The following is a 19506-nucleotide window of genomic DNA, read 5'->3' as shown; positions in this document are numbered from 1 at the left end:
CGACTAACGGATTCTGTTTCTCCTTTTACCCTTGTTAAGTGTTTCTTGTATAGAATATAGTCAATTTTTGTAAAGATTTTAGTCAAGCAGTATGTAAGAAAAGTTAAGTCCTTTGTACTGGAAACTTGCATTCTCCCAGTAAGGTAATATATTGTACTACGTTGCAAGCCCCTGGAGCAAATTTTTGATTGGTGCTTTTGTGAACAAGAAACAATTGACAAGTGGCTCTATCCCATCTCCCCCCTTTCCCCGTCGCGATATAACCTTCGTGGTTGAAAACGACGTTAAACACCAAATAAAGACAGAACTGTACATATAAAGCATGTACTTCGGGGAATAAGTTTGTTGTCGTCAATGTTTAAAGGCCAGGCTCTGTGCAGACTCTGAATGCATTTGGTTTAATGCATTTTAGCTGATGCCCAGCGCTCTTTTCGTCTCTGAGGAGTATTATATTCTCTACCCCACGACAGTGTGGACACAGGTACACTGGCAGATGCATGCACGCACGAGAGAGAGAGAGAGAGAGAGAGAGAGAGAGAGAGAGAGAGAGAGAGAGAGAGAGAGAGAGAGAGAGAGAGAGAGAGAGAGAGAGAGATATTGGGGTTGCAAAGTGAGGGTGGGGGCACGCACACACACACACACACACACACACACACACACACACACACACACACACACACACACACACACACACACACACTAACTCATAAAACAGACTGTCTGTTTGTCTGTCTTTCTGTCTCTGTCTCTCTCTCTCTGTCTCTCTCTGTCTCTCTCTCTCTCTCTCTCTGTCTCTCTCTGTCTCTGTCTCTCTGTCTCTGTCTCTGTCTCTGTCTCTCTCTCTCTCTCTCTCTCTCTCTCTCACACACACACTCTCTTTGCTTTTAAGAATACTTTGAAATTCGGAAATGAATGCGAAGCAACATGCGACCTGACGTCCACATCCGAATACCTCACCCGTAACGAAGTTTGCACGGGGAAGGGGGACGAAAAGAGTAGGGGGTCGCTGAGGAGAGAGACAGGGGTGGGGGTTGATAGGGGGGAGTGTGTAGCGATTCGGGGCCAATCTGGGAAGGGGATGGAAAGGGTTGAGGGCGCTTAAAGGTGCTCCGTCTGTTCCCCTGGGGTCTTTCTCCATCATGGAATAATTTGTTTCCCCAAATTGATGTAATTTGAAATTGATTTGTTCGGCGCGGCACTGACAGTTTATGAGCATGTTTCGCCAGGGTGGAATTCATGGCTTACGGGCTTCGGCAAGTTTGGGATGGATTCCTTTTTCATTGCACTCCGTTTTGACCTTATTATTCTTGTGGCGGCTAGACTCTTGATGTCTTTTCTCTCATTACTTTATTGTCCCATCGCTGTTTATGTCTGTCTGTCTGTCTGTCTGTCTGTCTGTCTGTCTGTCTGTCTGTCTTCCGCTGTCGTCTATGTATCTTTGTATCTGTCTTCTTCTGTCTCGCTTTGTGATACACAGACACGACACAACTCATATACACACCGACACAGAGTCGTGTGTGTGTGTGTGTGTGTGTGTGTGTGTGTGTGTGTGTGTGTGTGTATGAGAGAGAGAGAGAGAGAGAGAGAGAGAGAGAGAGAGAGAGAGAGAGAGAGAGAGAGAGAGAGAGAGAGAGAGAGAGAGAGAGAGAGAGAGAGAGTGAAAGTGTCCGGAGAAAGAGGGTGTCATCGCTTGATGGTTAAACGGACCAAGCTCTTTGCCTTAATTGTGCAAATGAAAGGGCCACAGACAAATACATCAATTACAAACGAATCCCAATAACATTTTGTGTGTGGAAATAGCCCTCAGGACTCATACGTGGTTGGAAGACGTCTAATAAAATGTTGTCTGGCCACTTAGATGGTAAAAGCGATGTTTTCAGTTGATTCGCAAGAAGCCCAGATTTTTCCCTTGTATTTAAAAGGAGGAGTCTACATCACCGACGACTGAACCCAAATATCCCTCCATCTATAATTATATAGTTCTCAGTATCAAAAGTAGTTGGATGGCTGGAGGACATCTTATATAATCTTCAGAGTTCATTATCTGACGACATTGATGGTAAAATGGATGTTTCGATTTGATTCTCACGAAAGGCCCGGGTTTTGCCCTCGTATGAAAGAAGGAACTATTCTGCACTGTCAATAGGGGTCATGACACTTTGATCCGTGTCCGAAACTTCATTTCTCTTTAGGGGAGACTGTAAAGGGATTTGGCTACCCTAGTTGTCTTCGTGGGGTATGATTCTGTAAAAGGTTTGTCCGTGTGGTTTGGTAGGCTGCGTTTTGTCCCAGTGGGTGGGAAACTGATGTCTTGACCTCTCGGAAATGACTCCCTAATCGTGGCACGTGCCGCCGGGATTTCTGAGAGTGACAATCTGCGTACTGACTGAATGAACTACTTCCTTTTGAAGGTACTTGCCTTTCCGTGTAAACAGATATGCTCCCCACTTCAGATCTATGCAGGATGTTACACGAGATAAAAAATTCAAAAACAGATAGGCTGCTTACGTTCCAAAATTTAGAATAAACAAGAAATTCCTCCGAGGTAGGAAAAACACCCCCGTTGGTCAAAGGGAAATAACCATTCTCACTGCCACCAACTGAGAAGGTTATTTCCCTTTGACCATTAATATGTCCCTGTATAAGTCCTTGTAGAATCTTAATCCACCAATAACTCCCTAACCGTGTGTTTGACTGGTCCCAATTTTTGTAAGGACCGTCTCAGGAATGTATAGAACCTGTTCACAAAGTTTGGTGACGATCGGTCCGTTCATTCTTGAGATCTATATGCGAACACAAACAAACAAACACATCGAGCGAATCCTATACACACCCCTATACCGGGGGTGTAAAAAAACAAGAATGGTAGGTTAGACCACTGGGTCGAAGTTCAACTAGGTCGAGGACAGTAAATGAAACGTAACATAATTCTGTACACTGTGCAAGTTTCTGTTGAACTTTATAGTATTTTGTTGATAAGGAAAACTTGATGCGGTTAAAATTACCCCCCCCCCCCCCCCCCGGCCCGCCATTTTTTTGTGTGTAAACAGTCATGTACACCCACACAAATCTGACCAGGCTTGTAGGGGGATAAGAATATCGATACTTCCCCTTGGACGCATGCCCAAGATCTGCAGCATAGTCTATGTGCTTCACGCGAAGAGCGGGTATTATTTGCTGTATTTCTAATGCAGGTCAACATAGGTGCCGGTTAGTCAACTATAATTCAGCTCACAAAATCCCCACTCTCCACAGAAAGAAGCCGGGCTGTAGGTTTTTGGAACGTGTCCAAGTCGAAGAATACTCTCATCACATAAAAAGCCTGGACAAGCAGGGTTTTAACCTGGGAGAAAAAGGCAATGGGGCATTTGGTCCCCCCTCAGCCAAATTCCGATGGGACAGAGTCGAAGGCAAGACGCGACAAAGAGGCCTGTACGCGTTTTGTCCAAAGATGCAAAATGGTGCAATATGGTGCCATCTGAGAATTTGCCGCTATATCGTGTTATCTCTGTATATATATATGTGTGTGTGTGTGTGTGTGTGTGTGTGTGTGTGTGTGTGTGTGTGTGTGTGTGTGTGTGTGTGTTTGTGTGTGTGTAATCCGATGTAAAGTGTACATTTGGTGGCGCAGTGGTACGTAATCTCAATGCGCCCTTTGACGCACTGACGGAAATTGTGATGGGACATTTTCAGATTTAATGCGCCAATGGTGCAGGGCGCACTAGTAAATGAAACCCTGGACAAGTTGGTGATTGTGTTTTGAACGCTCAGGCGAGAAGGAAGTTACAGTCGAATCTGACTTGATGACCACCTCTCTATAGTGAACACCTGCCCTGAAACGACCACCACAAAGAATCCTCGACGTGTTTTTATCTAAATAATGTACCTTTCCACAGCGACCACTGTTTGTCGGTTTATTGAGGGGTTTTTATCGACAGGTTCGACTGTATCTTTCTACTTGCTGAAAACACTATTTACAATACCAGTACTTCTTTATGTGTGTGTTATGTGTGTGTGTGTGTGTGTGTGTGTGTGTGTTATCCGATGTAAAGTCACTACCTATTTTATTCATGGTTTTAGCGTATGCTTTTAATTAAGCGTTGTTGACTATGAATGTAGATGTAAATGCTTGTATAACTGTGTTTTAATCTTTAAATGTCAAGCGCAAAGAGCATAATTGTAAAGTTATGATGTTGCGCTATATAAATGCTCATTTATTATTATTATTATTATTATTATTATTATTATTATTATTATTATTATTATTATTATTATTTAAGTTATTGAGACATCCCAGTGCACTAAGGGATTTATAGAGCAAATCGAGAAAATTCATTATTGAACGAAGCGCATAGCGCTGAGTTCAATAATTATTTTTGAGATTTGCTCTATAAATCCCTTAGTGCACTGGGATTGTTTCAATAACGATATTGTCAGTACCGCCATAGAAAAAAGAAGATTCCAAATGCACATTTTGCAACGCGCATTTGAATAGGCATAACTGTGTGGTCAGGTCGTGCACAGTAAAGATCTACTTTTGTGTGGGGTGTCTCAAGTGTGTCGTGCTTTCGTCACACGCATTTTAATTTCTGTTGGTAAATTCCAGTGTAGTTAATCTGAACAGTGATGATCTTTCAGAGAGACCTCATTTGAACTCGGAGAAAGGCTCTTCATTATTTGCCATTCGAAACCTCCAGTCGAGCTTCGACGGATTGACTGTGCGGAGTGACTCCCCTTGAATTGACTCAAAGCGGGACTCGACGGTTCGCACATTTTCAAAACAAATGTGGCATATTTCTCGTGTTGTATCTTCACTCATCGGGGAGTCTGATACTAAATATGAACGGTAAGAATGCTCTGAACCCTACACGTATTATATCCCCATCGTTTTTTTGTTCACATTTGCCCAACATGTTAATTTGCTGAGCGGGGTTAATGTCGTCTGCTAGGCTACCTGCCAACCTGGGCAATGGAACGACTGCAGTCTGCACTGAGTCTGTACGCATGAGGCAGGCTGCTAATAAATCTTATGCTAATAAATCTTATAATTATATGGTAAGAACGTTCTGAACCTTACACGTTTTCGATTACGATTGTTCTTGCTTTGAAATAATAATTCTGAAACCATTCATTTACTGAACTGATGTAGTCGTATTTCTGTGTTGTCTGCTACAGAGTCGATCGAGTCAGTCTTCCAAACTGGTCTAGCTGGTACGTTATCGGAATAACACTTGTGTTTTCTGTTAGCCGCTGGGAATTGTCTACTAACTCATCATTTGGTAATGTGGATGATAAGCTACATGCCACTAACACGGCATATGAGAAGAATCTATGCAAGTCGGCGAAAATTAGATGAAACACAGCGGCTTCTATTTTTTAGATCACTGGCACTGGCACAGGCACATGCAATCTGTCAGAAAAAAACCACTTCTGCTTTAATTGAGAAGCAGGGAATTTATGGTCATTTGGTATTGTGGAGAATACAAGCTACATGTCATTAATTAATTCTGAGTATGAGAGCACAGTCTTGCTTAGGCAAAGGGCGCAAGAATACGCTCTGTGGAAAAGTTAGCGCACTCCAAGAGTGCGCTAACAGTTTTAGCGCATCGCCATTAGCCAATCAACTGGTTCACATCAGTCATGTGACACCAGTACTTACTGACAATTATTATTATTATTATTATTATTATGCAGAACAGTCGCAAGTGAAAATCACTCTACTTTCATGATACAGCCCGGGGAATGAAATACAAGAAGACGTAGTATGTCATGTCGTGTATTCCAAGGAAGACGTCGGCAGAAAATACCCAGTGTGCAATCTTTCACCAGCTGAATTATTTTCATGGAAGGTGCAATGGGATCATGCGACCTGCTGACTCTTAGGTTCCCCGGTGGTTCCTCTGGTTTTGGTAGCAAAGGGTTAGACGAAGTCATTTTTTTTCAGAGAGGATATAATTTTCTCGTTTTGTGCTGTGAAGAGGATGGGCCGTTTTGACCGGTTGACGAGTGAACGCCAGTGGGCATGTACTTTTTGAGTCGATTTGATTTGTAATGTGTGTGTGTGTGTTTGTGTGTGTGTGTGTGTGTGTGTGTGTGTGTGTGTGTGTGTGTGTGTGTGTGTGTGTGTGTGTGTGTGTGGGGGTGTGAGAGAGAGAGAGAGAGGGAGAGAGGGAGGGGAAGGAGGAAGGGAGAGAGGGAGAGAGAGAGAGATAGAGTGGGAGAGAGAGAGAGAGAGAGAGGGAGGGGAAGGAGGAAGGGAGAGAGGGAGAGAGAGAGATAGGGTGGGAGAGCGAGAGAGAGAGAGAGAGAGAGAGAGAGAGAGAGAGAGAGAGAGAGAGGGAGAGAGAGAGAGACAGAGAGAGATAGCGGGAGAGGGATAGCGGGAGAAGGATAGAGGCAGAACGAGATAGAAAATGTTGTAGGTCTGGCACTATTGCTGTGACTCGATCATTTCCACTAAGTGGACACCGCTTTATAGAACTAGGCATTGAGTGTCGAATAAGTCCCCCAAAGCTAAAGAGCCCTCTCTTCCAAGCGCTTCTCCTATCAGGTCGGAACACTTTGCTTGAAAAGATGGACAGAGGTTAACTAGTGCCTGGCGGTCAAGAAGCCTTGCTAACCGCATCCAACCAGACGACCTACGAAAGCTGTCTGATCGGAGAAAGATTGCTCCCCCTCCTTCCCCAGTCCCCAAGAGACGGTGGACCGTCGTGTGATTTAGGAAAGCGTGGCTAAAGTGTTTTAGGGGCGACTTCGGACACAGGTCTGGGGGCAGAGCCCAGGGGGAGCGGGCGGAAGGGCAGACTCGTGTCCACTCTGCTGTGTCTGGAGTGGCCATTAGGCAGCTAGTGGACTCAGAAGATGGGCACGTCCGGTGCCGGGTCCCTGTGGGGCGTGGTGGTGCTGTTTGTTTCTGGGTCTGTGTGTGTGGGGGGGGAATGATGTGTTTGTGTGTGTGGGGGGGGGAGGATGTGTGTGTGTGTGTGTGTGTGTGCGTCCGTGTGTGTGTGTGTGTGTGCGTGTGTGTGTGTGTGTGTGTGTGTGTGTGTGTGTGTGTGTGTGTGTGTGTGTAAATCTGTCTTTCTGTCTGTCTGTCTTTTCCCCTACTCTGTCTATATTTTTCATGCCACTGGTCGTTCCCGTCTCGCTCAACCCGTCCCTGTTTTATGTCTGTCTCTCTTTGTCTCTAGTTCATGTCCCTGATTGCTCCTCTCTCTCTCTCTCTCTCTCTCTCTCTCTCTCTCTCTCTCTCTCTCTCTCTCTCTCTCTCTCTCTCACTCTCTCTCTCTTTCTCTCTCTCTCTCTCTCTCTCTCTCTCTCTCTCTCTCTCTCTCTCTCTCCCTCTCGTTGTCTTGTTCTGTGTTTCTCTCTCTCTCTCTGATTCTCTCTCTCTGTGGAGTTATTGCTGTTTGATCGTGTCTGTCACTGTCTCTGGCAAATCGCACTGTCAACACACGTCTTGTATATGATGGGCGTGGGCAATCAATGTATGTCCTCCTTTGTATATTGCTTCAAAAACACAGACGACCTAATTGACTTCATTGTTGGTGTTTTTGGCGGATTCTTGGGTGACTGTACACGACTTTAGAGTCAAGCGAATGATTTAACATTAATTGTGTTTGTTCTTCTTTTTCTTTGTTGAACGTTTGTACAAGAAGTGAAGTGAATCGTATCATCAGTTACACACCAAGCTCGATTTCAGACTAGATCACATATTATATAGAATTGTCTCTCGCGTCTGTTTTACTCTTTGCTTACTTTACTGTTCTCCAAAATCAATAAAAGAAATAGTGGAGTGTGGACCAGTTTAAATGTCAGTCAGTCAATGTAAAGGTAGAATAGCGTTGAAACGTTCCGAAGGTTTTCACCAGAAAGATTTCAGATTAAGAACTACTATCACTTAAAATGCGAAATACAAGTGTCTTTCTTTGGTAATGCTCAACATTCAAAGAAGTGTATTACTAGAAGTAACACACTATTGGGCAAGCAGATCATGTGAAATGCAAGGTGCATAATTATGCCCGTCGTTCGTAAAGCTGGAACAACATTGAATTTAACCAAGGTCCGTGGCAGTCGACTGGAGCTGGAGAAGACGACGACCTTCATCTCCCGAGGGGGACTGAATGTGTAGCACCAGCGAACGCCAAGAAGAAGAAGAACCACAGTTCATTAACAGAGGGGATGGAATGACTGAAGATGCCAGCGCCTGTCATTTGTAACATGCAAAGGCCGGTAGTTAGTAACGCGCAGAGGCCAAACTTTGGTAACGTGCAATGGCTAGACATTGGTAACGCTCACGTTGCATTGAATATAGCCAAAGTTTCTCATCAGAAGAAACACACAATACCGGTACGGCAGGTCATTTGCAAGATGCAAATTCACGTCGATGGAAGCGCTCGAATAATTTTGAACCCTACCAAACTTTGTCGTCAGAATAACTGAATATTTGGATTGCTGACCATTGCAAATGCACGATTGAAACATGCAGCTTGGATAATGCACTTGCAAAAACGAGGTAACAAAACATGATACATGAACAATATACATCACCGGAATACTGAATAAAGAATGCAGATACTGTCACACGCAAAATACAATTGCTTGTCGTTAGGGAAGCAAGAATAACACTAAATTGAACCCAAGTTCATTATTAGAAGTAATACAGAGACGTCACGTAATTTTCAATGCAAGACACAAGTGCCACTCATTGGAAACGGTAGAATAACATTGAACCCTAGGTGCCAAACAAAGGTCACCAACACCAGCAACAACACATAATTATGTCTTGACCCTGACGGACCGGTCGTCTGGAACCTTCCTCTCTGGACATGACGCCCGCTAAACACCAAGGACCCTCAGGTCAAGCAATTGACCATCGGTCAGTCCCTTCCACTCCCACAGTCCCCGACACATCAAGGTGCTGACATATTTCATTACGGGCTAACTCGATAGACTGGATTATCCCCCGTGCTTCTCCGTTTCTCGCAACGCCATCACATTTACATAAACCCCGCTCAGCCTCCCTTCGGGAGACGGCAGCCTCGTTCTTGATTGAAACCTCCGCCGGTTAATTCCTTCTTGGAAATATAATTAAGGGCAACGCTTGGTTCAAATTATGGGATGTATTGTAGACTTGTAACTTTGATGCATGTACTGTTAGATTTGGTTTTTTTTAGCTTGCATTCCATTAGATGTAGTTGATTTTATGTTCGTAATTTATTTACATAGACGTTATAAAAGGGATCGTTTGTGCGTGTTTCTTGTGTGAGTGTCGTGTGTTCATGCATGAATATTACACATACGGTTTGTCTCGTTATCCAGTGGTGGTGGAGAATTGTCGGCAGATAAAAAAGTCATGTTATTTTGAAGTTTACCCGGACTCGCTATATGTGTATTATATGCGTCATGTAGGAGCAGAGCTTTTGCTGTATCATAATTGACGTTGTACATCAATGGCATTGCATTACGAAAAGAATTAGGTACTGTCTGTGGTGTCCGTTTGAAGTACAATGCTATGACTATACTACAGTAATTGCGACATGCTTTCACAATTGTAGTCTTGTGGATGGAGTGTGCTGCAACTGGAACAAAGTGAAATATTGACTCTCATGACAGATGTCACTTGTGTGTGTTTCCAAGATTATTCGACAGTTAATTTGAGACGGGTAGCACCTAGTACCAATTAGTACGAGTACGTAACACTGACATACGAGGAAGTATTCTCGTCCTAGACATGTCCCCAACAGATTTTGTTTCTGAATTAGTTATTTTGAATAAAAACGTTGTAGTTGGCCGAGTTCGTGCACCTTAAAGGTTGGTTACCATGTCCTTAGCGAGTTAGAACAGAGCAATTACATTATATTTCTAACGCAAGTGATAAACTCACATTGGTGATACATTTTTACATACAGTCTCATGGCAACACTTTCTCAATGCGTTTCTTTGTTGGCTTCGTGTAGATTTCTTGTTTAAGCGGAACATGATTAATGAATGATAAAAACTGAAAATGGCTGTGATAGATACATCAAATATCAACAGAATAAAATGTGTTCAAAAAGTGATTGTGAATCTTTTCTTTGCAATAATATAAAACAACAACATTAACAGTTCCCATTGCAAAATAATGTGATCATTTTTCCTGCAGTTTAAAGTGGCGTTATTGGTTGTTTACCCTTGCGGAATAAAGTGATGATAGTGATTGTTTCCCTTGGAATATCAAATGACTAAAGTGATTGTTTCCGTACCGAATAAAGTAAGATAATGATTGTCTCCCTTGCAGGATTATATGTGACAATAGCGATTACTTCCGGCTTTGCAGAATGAAATGGTGATGTTGATTATTTCCCTTGACGTATAAAATAATGTTAATGATTGTTTGCCTTGCAGCCATCTCCTGTGGAGAGTTACGTGCCCTTCATGCCCAACGTGCTGAAGGTTTTCCTGGAGAATGGCCAGACCAAGTCCTTCAAGTACGACAACAAGACCACCGTCAAGGTAAGTTGCATTCTATTGTTGACTTTCGCTTGTTTCGTTCGTTTATCTCGGCCGTGCTGTCCGTTATATTCGGGCTTTTTTTTTTTTTTTTTTTTTTTGGGGGGGGGGGGGGGGGGCTTTAATTTCGAGTGTCAACGTAAGCTGCGTTCTGTTGGAGATTTTCTGTTTCTTTCGTGCATTTCTCTCAACTAAGTGATTTTGTAATTCCGTTTTTGGTAATATTAACTGTTTTGTGTTGGTTAGTTTCACCCTTGACTTGTGTGTGTTAGTTTTTTTTCAACTTCACTTTCGGGTGATGGTGGGTTTCAACAATGTTGGATTGTTTTGGTTGGTTGTAGAACATCGGAACTGTCAAAAGTGCTAACGTGGAATACATTTTCCTAAAGACATTGATTACTAAATTGAGTTCAAGAAACCTGGAGAAGAAGAACACGCACACAAAACTGCCGAAAAGGTACATTCTGTTAGTGCCACATGTCCACTAAGAGAGCAAATGATACGCACATAATATGCCTGTTTGCTTCTAGGGATTTGAGATAGGGTAATTGTGCCAGAACATAGATATTGAACATTGACAGACTAAATTGCATCAAACAGTGTACATCGGCTTGAGACTATACATCGAAACTCATTACCTGGACAATCCTCAGGTCAGCATAAAGTTGAGGACAATGACACTGGCGGACACTGACTATCAACGAAGACAGAGGGTCAGCTTTTTCTATCTGACCAATCTGACCAGTGGGGAAATGACAGGAGATCCCTTGTCTGTGATAGTTGTCTTGTCTTTCAGCACGGAAACCTACGAGTAAGGGCCTTCTTTTCATCTCTGTTAAAGGCACTGTAAGCCTCCCGTAAACCATCACAGATACTGTCAGGCTTTTACACACAGTACAAACACCCTTTCATTTAAACACTCACCGCTTGAGAACATATTAGGTGCCCTCCGTAAAGAGCGAGCAATTTTCAAAGAATTAGTGTTTGCGTGGTTAATCTTACCCCTGAGCCATCCTGAACCCGTGTGATCCAGTTTCCCTTTTTCACAATGCAGTCGTCAGTAATTTGAATGCGACTCGCTGTGAGCTTATCTGCAATAGCACGTTATTATGTACCTCCGACTATGCACGAAACAAACGGCTGTGGTTCACAAGAACTCTCGCGATGGCTTTTGACTGTTCAGAGGAACTGGCGATAGGCATAAACCGTCGTCTGCTACGAGAACCACGACCTTGCGGGACCCTGCTTCCGGGCGTTTCTTTTTTCAAACTTTCAAAACTTCGAATTGTACTGATCTTGTCTTGATGAAAAAAGAATTCTTTTATGATTTAAGAATTTGTGTGTAACAAGCTGTCAATTTATTATTTAGAGTTTAAAAGTTAGGTCTAGCGCCAAAACGCACCACGGTCCGATTGTGTGAGGAGACAATCCGCAAAATTAATTCTTTGAAAATTGCTCGCTCTTTACGTAGGGCACCTAGGATGTTCTCGTTTGGTGAGCGTTCAAACGGAAGGGTGTTTGTACTGTGTGTAAAAGCCTGACAGTATCTGTGATGGTTTACGGGAGGCGCACTGTGCCATTAATTAGTGCCCGTAGGCCTATTCCATTGAAAACAGTTGAGGATGTGTCTATAATTATAGGCAGATCGTGTGGTCAAGGGAGCATGTGTTAAACTTTAATGATTCTATTCCACAGTAACTTGAATAACTGAGCCAATGGTGATGTGTAAAATCAGTGCGAAAAGTCACATTCTCATGTTCCAGAGAGAGAGAGAGAGAGAGAGAGAGAGAGAGAGAGAGAGAGAGAGAGAGAGAGAGAGAGAGAGAGAGAGAGAGAGAGAGAGAGAGTGGGGGAGAGAGTGGGGGACAGGGGGGGTGCAAAACGCACCCCTTCACTTCGTCTAGAAGCACTTGTTGCAGCTCAGCCGCACGCATTTGTGAACGCTCCATTTGAAGCCTGTATTAGGGGATCACACGCATGCGGATCATAATGGAATACTTGTTCCATCCACAAAGAGAAATATTAACACCGCCTCTCGTTCCCATGAGACCAGTTTGTCTTTCAGCATGACTGGGCCAAGGAGAGTCGTAGCAGCTAAGAGCGCTCTTTTTGAAAATGCTCTCTTTATTGTGCTCGCTCCCTGGTGAAGGCAGCACACTTGATGACGTCTTTTGATGCGATTATTACGCGGGGAATTTCAGCGTCATGGCGCGTGAGGGCCTTAGAAAACAAGATGAATTTGATGTTGATGTGATGGCTAAAGTGAAGGCCGGTGCGAGCGGCTGCTCGAGCAGCTTTGTGTGTGCGTGTGTGTGTGTGTGTGTGTGTGTGTGTGTGTGTGTGTGTGTGTGTGTGTGTGTGTGTGTGTGTGTGTGTGCGTGCGTGCGTGCGTGCGTGTGTGCGCGTGTGTGCGCGTGTGTGTGTGTGTGTGTGTGTGTGTGTGTGTGTGTGTGTGTGTGTGTGTGTGTGTGTGTGTGTGTGATTCTTTTTACGAGTGACAGAGAACGAATTGAAGAGAGGACAGAATTAGACGACATGAGAAGGATTGTACAACATGCAATCCTTGCCGTGTGAGCGATCTTGTCGTCCATCACACATCTGTTCAAGCATTTACCAGACATGAGAACATGCTTCCACTTGAACACACACAGGAAATCGACACCCTGAATACGCACCTTGCGGAGTGGGATTATTTTGCCGAATTAATGTAGCATGTTCATTGTTCACATTGGAACGCTCGCTTGATTACACAACTAATTCAACCGAAAATTCCAATTTTGCAGAAAAAGCAGATATTTTTTACTTGGGGTTTAAGTTGAAGGATGTTCCTAGCTCATGTTAATACCTCAACTGGTGGTTGACATGGAAGTTACACATGAAGAACGTCATCTTGAAAGTTACTCCTGAAGATAAAATTCCACCCCCCCCCCCCCCCCCCGCAAGTTTTTTTAATAGCCGTAGTGTCATTTTTGATTAAGGTGACAGTTGCACACCTTCGAATATTCAAAATGCTACATGTTACAAGAAATTCAAATAAAGTCAAAACGAACCTTATTATTGACATTGCTGGAAATCAACAATAGCGCTTACAGACTGAAGAAGGCGTAACAGAAAAAAAGTTGAAGAAAACGTGACACCGATTGTTATCTGAATTATCATGTTCAGTGCTGATGGATTCACTTAGTTAAAATATTAAGTTTGTCGATATTCAATCAGTACTGGCCCCAGTCGTATATGAATGAAAAAGACATGGAAATACTGTTTCAGTAGAACTAGGACGGACTGTAGTGGCTCTAAATAAATACAGAATATTTGATTGTCTAGAGATAACAGTAATTTGCAGTGTGGTAACGTCAATACATGATGCGTAATTATCAGCCTGTCACTGTTTGCAGAACAATTCTGTCGGGAGTCGTTTATAACCATGTAGAAAAGAACCAGAATAATGAATTCTATCAGCCATTATTCGCTTCTTGGGCGCTGCTTCGCAAGGGTTTAGGTTTCTGAGAGTGTTTCATTGTTATCGTGTGAACCGTGTTCTGTCCCATGCTGTTTTTTTCATTTTTTTTTTCCTTTTCATAACGTTATTGTCCCATCGCTGGGACATTCGGGTCCCTTCCTCCCAGTGGAAAGCTAGCAGCAACGGAGTCGCGCTACCCAGGTGTCTGCGTGTTTAGGTGTATTCAGCCACCTGCACTTATGGCAGAATGACCAAGGTCTTGTACGTGCCGTTGTGGTGACACGGGGGTGGGACATGGCTTCTGTCTCTGGGTCTGCACACAAAGTTAACCCGTGTCCGTCCCGGCCCGAATTCGAACCTGCGACCTTCCGATCACAAGTCCAGTGCTCAACCAACTGAGCTTCCGGGCCCCCGGGACAAACATAACACTTGACAAACGCGCCATAAGAAATATAGAACTTGAGAGCCAAATATCAAACTTGTACCTCCCCTTCTAATGTTCTACAGGGTCCGTGGGACTTGGGCTTGTAGCAGAGGCAACGACAGAAGAGAGATAATAATTAAGCATTTTTGTATTCACGTCATTGAGCCAGTAAAACACACTCGTCCCCTGCTCAGGGAGCGGAATTACAAATTGGATGAGAGCTGGGTGTGCTTTTGCTTCTGGTCCTTATTTCTCCTCACGCAATTTGAAAGTGGTTTCTAGCTGAATACATTCCAGCAAATTCAGAGCTTTCCAGCTGAATACATTCCAGGCAAGTCTTGTCGACTTTACCCAGGGCATAACTGCGAGAGAGAAGGAGAGAGAGAGATAGAGAGAGAGAGAGAGAGAGAGAGAGAGAGAGAGAGAGAGAGAGAGAGAGAGAGAGAGAGAGAGAGAGAGAGAGACAGCGAGAGAGAGACAGCGAGACAGCGAGAGAGAGACAGCGAGAGAGAGACAGAGACACAGAGAGAGACAGAGACACAGAGAGAGACAGAGACACAGAGAGAGACAGAGACACAGAGAGAGTCAGAGACACAGAGAGAGACAGAGACACAGAGGGAAAGAAAACATCTAATGCAAAAATACCACGACTTTTAAAGAACATACTGCCTAAAATGGCTTTCTGTGATGAAACCATGCGCATTAATGAAATGCGGGCTCATGATTCCTCAATTAGGGGGAGCAGGGAAGCATGTAGGGGGAATGGCGGGGACACTTTGCAGGAGGCTGTCAGGGGCCCAGGAGAAGGCACCGCATGTGAAATCGATCACGTCCTCAAGATAGGAACTGGGGTCCCCCAGGGTGGCGCAGTGGCCACGACTTTCTTGCTTGAATTTGCTTCTTAAGTTTTTGCGACTTTCTTGATTTCTGTTGTGTGTTTTGTGTCACTGCGGCAACTTGTGCACATCGTCCTGCTTGTGCCATGAGCATAGGGGGTTTAATCTTTACCAAGGCTTGCAGGCTATATATTGATTAACTAAAATGATTCTTGGTATAACAGCTTATATGGACGGTTTTGTTGTTGTTGTTGTTGTTGTTGTTGTTGTTGTTGTTGTTGTTGTTGTTGTTGTTGTTGTTGTTGTTGTTGTTGTTGTTGTTGATCAGTTTCGTTTTTGATTTTAGTTTGCTCTGAAAACAGCCAAGGGCAACACTAGGTAGATTAATCAACTCCGTTAGAATTTTCTTATTTTGGCTAATGGAAATAGTAGTCATCCGAAAAATATTTGTGAACTTGTTAACGTGCGACTACTACGAGAGCCACACACACACACATCAGCACCAGCAACAGAGCCGTTTTCCTTCAAGTTACACCAAACGCAACCAGACAGTAACATTAGGACACGACTACACAATTTGCACATCCTTTTCTGCTATATAGTTACCATGAACGTGTTGGTTGCACGACATTAATTCAGGACTCAAAAGCATTTTCTTCATTCAGTCCTGCAGTGGACATATCGAGCGCTTGACATTTAGGGGGAAAAGCAACTTTTACCAATCACGACTGTGTGACCTTTTAGCCCCGGAATCTACCCACGTCTGAACAGCAGCTCGTTGAACAAAGCCAATTACTGGTCCACTCTTCTCTGCTGATCTCGGCAAATCTCGCAGCGAGCACGTGCATCTTGCGAGAAACAGTAGGGACCTAATGTACTTTGAATGGCAAACTGCTTCAAGCCTGTTCCCTGTGTCTCTCTGAGGGCATGCGGTGTAAAATGCAAAATGAAGATGGTGGAAGTTTATACAGATACTGTCTTTTTTGATTGGTCAGAGACAGCTAGGCAAACATTTGAATGCATCTGCATTTTTAAGACAGAAAAAAAGAGTTGAAACTTTCTTCTGCTTCTTCTTCTTCTTCTTTTCTTCTGCGTTCCCAGCCATGCTAAATTTTCAATTCGGTATGTAGGGCTAAGTCCACAGTCCGGCTCTGCGACGTTGCCTACCCCCACAGCTTCTCGTGGGCCTCTTGAAACTTTCGAAATAATTTGCGGCACTTTCTCGAAAAAGTTTTGTTTTTTACGAAATGCAAATTTGCAAATTTAACTACAAGAAATAAACTCTGTGTGCGCGCGTTTGGGCTGGGTGGGGCTTGGAAGGGTGCACGTGTGTGTGTGTTTGGGGGCGGGTGTGTGTTTGGGGGCGGGTGTGTGTTTGGGGGCGTGTGTGTGTTTGTGTGTGTATGTGTGTTTGTGTGTTTGTGTGTGTGTGTGTGTGTGTGTGTGTGAGAGAGAGAGACAGACAGACAGACAGACAGACAGATAGACAGACAGACAGTGACAGAGACTCAGAGAGAGAGAGAGAGAGAGACAGAGAAAGAAAGAGAGACAGAGACTCAGAGACAGAGAGAGAGATAAAGAGAAAGAGACATAGACAGAGACTAGAATTGGTTAAGAAGCCAAGCACAAGGAAGTCGCGTAATGTCCATGCCAACGAATTCTTAAACAAAATAGCATTAGCATCACAAACCAAGTGCAACGTAAAGAATGATTTCCCTATAGAAAAAAAGACTATTGACTTCAAAAGCAAGGACACCGGCAACTGGACAATAGCTCTCAGGTTCTTAATTAGGACAGGAGGTGCATGGCCGTTAGGGTATCACCAACAATAATTAATCTGACTTTTTGTTTGCCTTTTAAGGGATTTTAGAAGGTTTTAGCACTTTGCCTAGTTCATCCCTTAGCGGCTTTGTGCGCTTAATCGATGCAGACACGTTGGGGGCTTAAGGAGAGAACGTGTGAACCAATCACAAGTTAGTGGGGATAACTGTGTACACTTTTTAATAAAATCATGTCCAAATGTTTTTAGATAGTTTAGATCTGATGACAGTTTTATAATGCACGGAATCTCTAAAATCACCGATTGTATTTGTAGGATCACTTTATTCGTTGGTTAATTGCGAGGATGTAGGACAAGCGTGCTAAACCAATGGTTATTCCGTAAGGCACAAACACGAGCACCTTTGTTAACGTCAACAATGACTTAAAAGCAACAACAACAAACTGATAGCAGTTGATGAGACGTGTGTGTGTGTGTGTGTGTGCGTGTGTGTGTGTGTGTGTGTGGGGGGGGGGTTGTGCGTGCGTGCATGCTCTAGAAGTGTTTTTTCTCATTTAAAGAAGATTAGGGAGGAGTTTACGGTCTCGACCTGAGGAAAATCAGGGGGAAGATTCCGCGAAAGATCAATTGCAATTTTCTTGAAAGGCCATCAGAGGAATTGAATAGCCAGAGAGGCGTCTCATCCCCGTCTTTGCAAGCAGCACATAAAAGGAAAGGCAGGATGATGAAGCTGGTGATGTTTGATAATTACGTGAGCTGTGTGCCCTTCATGTATCATTCAAAGATTGCATGCGTTTAACCCATGTGTCTCCTCTTGGCTGCACTTTGTCTCTAACAAGGATGCGAGAGATTAAGGGGCCAGAACACGAAGGCAGTATGGAACGAATGTGATCATATTAACGGCTTTTAGCTCAACTCCTCGCCTATACTGTCACATTGATCAGTGATTTGTACGTGTTCAACGTGCGAGGAGTGATGAAGATGTAGAAGCTCGCGCAAACATACACACTTACACATACACGCGCGCGCGCGCGCGCAAGCACGCACACACGCACAGACATACAGATACACACACAAGCACACACGCACGCACGTATGCACGCACGCACGCACGCACGCACGCACGCACGCACGCACGCACACATACACACACACACACACACACACACACACACACACTCACACACACAGATACACACACACGCGCAAACATTAAGGTTAAATCAATTGTGTGGAAGATACATTTCAGTCGACTTTTACACATATTTTAATCAGCCTGGAATAGAAATGAAGGCAGAGGAACTTACAGACTAAATAGAAAACTCGAGCAATCTTCACAGACAAAACCCTAACTGAACAAATGCTGAGCTTTAACTGGTCAGGTCATCCTCCAGCCAAGTCGCTTTGAGATTTATTCAGGGGACAGAATTCGCATAAAAACAGTAGGATTTTCGTATTTGGTTCGGATCCCATAGCTCATAGTTCAAAATGTCCTGGATGTGTCGGCTTTGGCGAAATTTATTCAGGGGACAGAATTCGCATAAAAACAGGATTGTCGTACTTGGTTCGGATCCCATAGCTCATTCATACCGTTCAAAATGTCCTGGATGTGTCGCCTTTGGCGTTAAAAACAAAATGTGTTGGGTGAGACCGTGTGTACCCCACTACCAAGCTTCACACCCAAGTTCATCTCTGTTGCACTACCTGTTATAGAACGGTACTACTTGTCTCCGAAAACCCCCGAAAACATCCGAAAACCCCCAAAAACCTCATCAGAAATAAGACAATTCGTCCTTAGATGGAAAATTTCCTAAATAAATTATCATTTAATTAATATACTTACCCGAATCACATTAGCAGATACAGTATGTGATTCGGGTAAGTATATTAATTAAATGATAATTTATTTAGGAAATTTTCCATTTAATATCATATTCTTACTCCGAATCACATTAGCATTGAGTCACCTGAGATGCTTATCACTGAAAAACGCTTACCCGGCTAAAGAATTTAAAGGGAAGCAACCACATCACCAAAACGAAAGTGAAAGTAGCTTTGTTTGCAATCATGACTTATATTTGCAACTTTCACAGTTCATGGTTTTATTTTCGTGTTTGTGCGCAGATTTACGAAGGCGCGGAAGCACTAATCACATGACGTCATCAATACTTGTGCTTTCGAGTAACAAGAGTTACCTCCCTTGCATTGAAATTGTTGCATCGATTTCGTCGATAATCCGGCTCTCAACACAAATATAAGGGTGCATGTAGCATGAATCAGGCTTACTTTTCACAGGCATGTCCAATATTTCACTTTGAAGATAGATATATAGTTAGTCTAGATGGGGTTTTCGGAGGTTTTCGGAGACAAGTAGTACCCTTATAGAATGTCTTTTTCGCTGGCTCTTTCAAAAAGACAGTTACTTGGAGATGAGTGATCCAACAGCATAGAATTGGAAGAAGATCCTTGTATTTGATTAAGGACAGTTATTATGTCAAAGTGTTCTTGCCGTGTT

The 19506-nt window shown here is 43.5% G+C and overlaps 1 protein-coding gene across 1 annotated transcript in view; it reads left to right on the top strand.

The window, feature by feature from the left end:
* Positions 1 to 19506, top strand: part of LOC138968016 (serine-rich adhesin for platelets-like) — a 305824-nt gene that overhangs the window by 227429 nt on the left and 58889 nt on the right. Inside the window, exon 8 of the mRNA XM_070340578.1 lies at positions 10387 to 10494. Within this exon, the coding sequence (XP_070196679.1) occupies positions 10387 to 10494 (108 nt within the window). The remainder of the gene's footprint in view (positions 1 to 10386; positions 10495 to 19506) is intronic.

This window comes from Littorina saxatilis, linkage group LG6 (assembly GCF_037325665.1).
Source record: "Littorina saxatilis isolate snail1 linkage group LG6, US_GU_Lsax_2.0, whole genome shotgun sequence".
Lineage (NCBI taxonomy): Eukaryota > Metazoa > Mollusca > Gastropoda > Littorinimorpha > Littorinidae > Littorina > Littorina saxatilis.
Note: the sequence above shows the minus strand (reverse complement) of the source record. Positions and strands in the feature narration are given on the sequence as shown.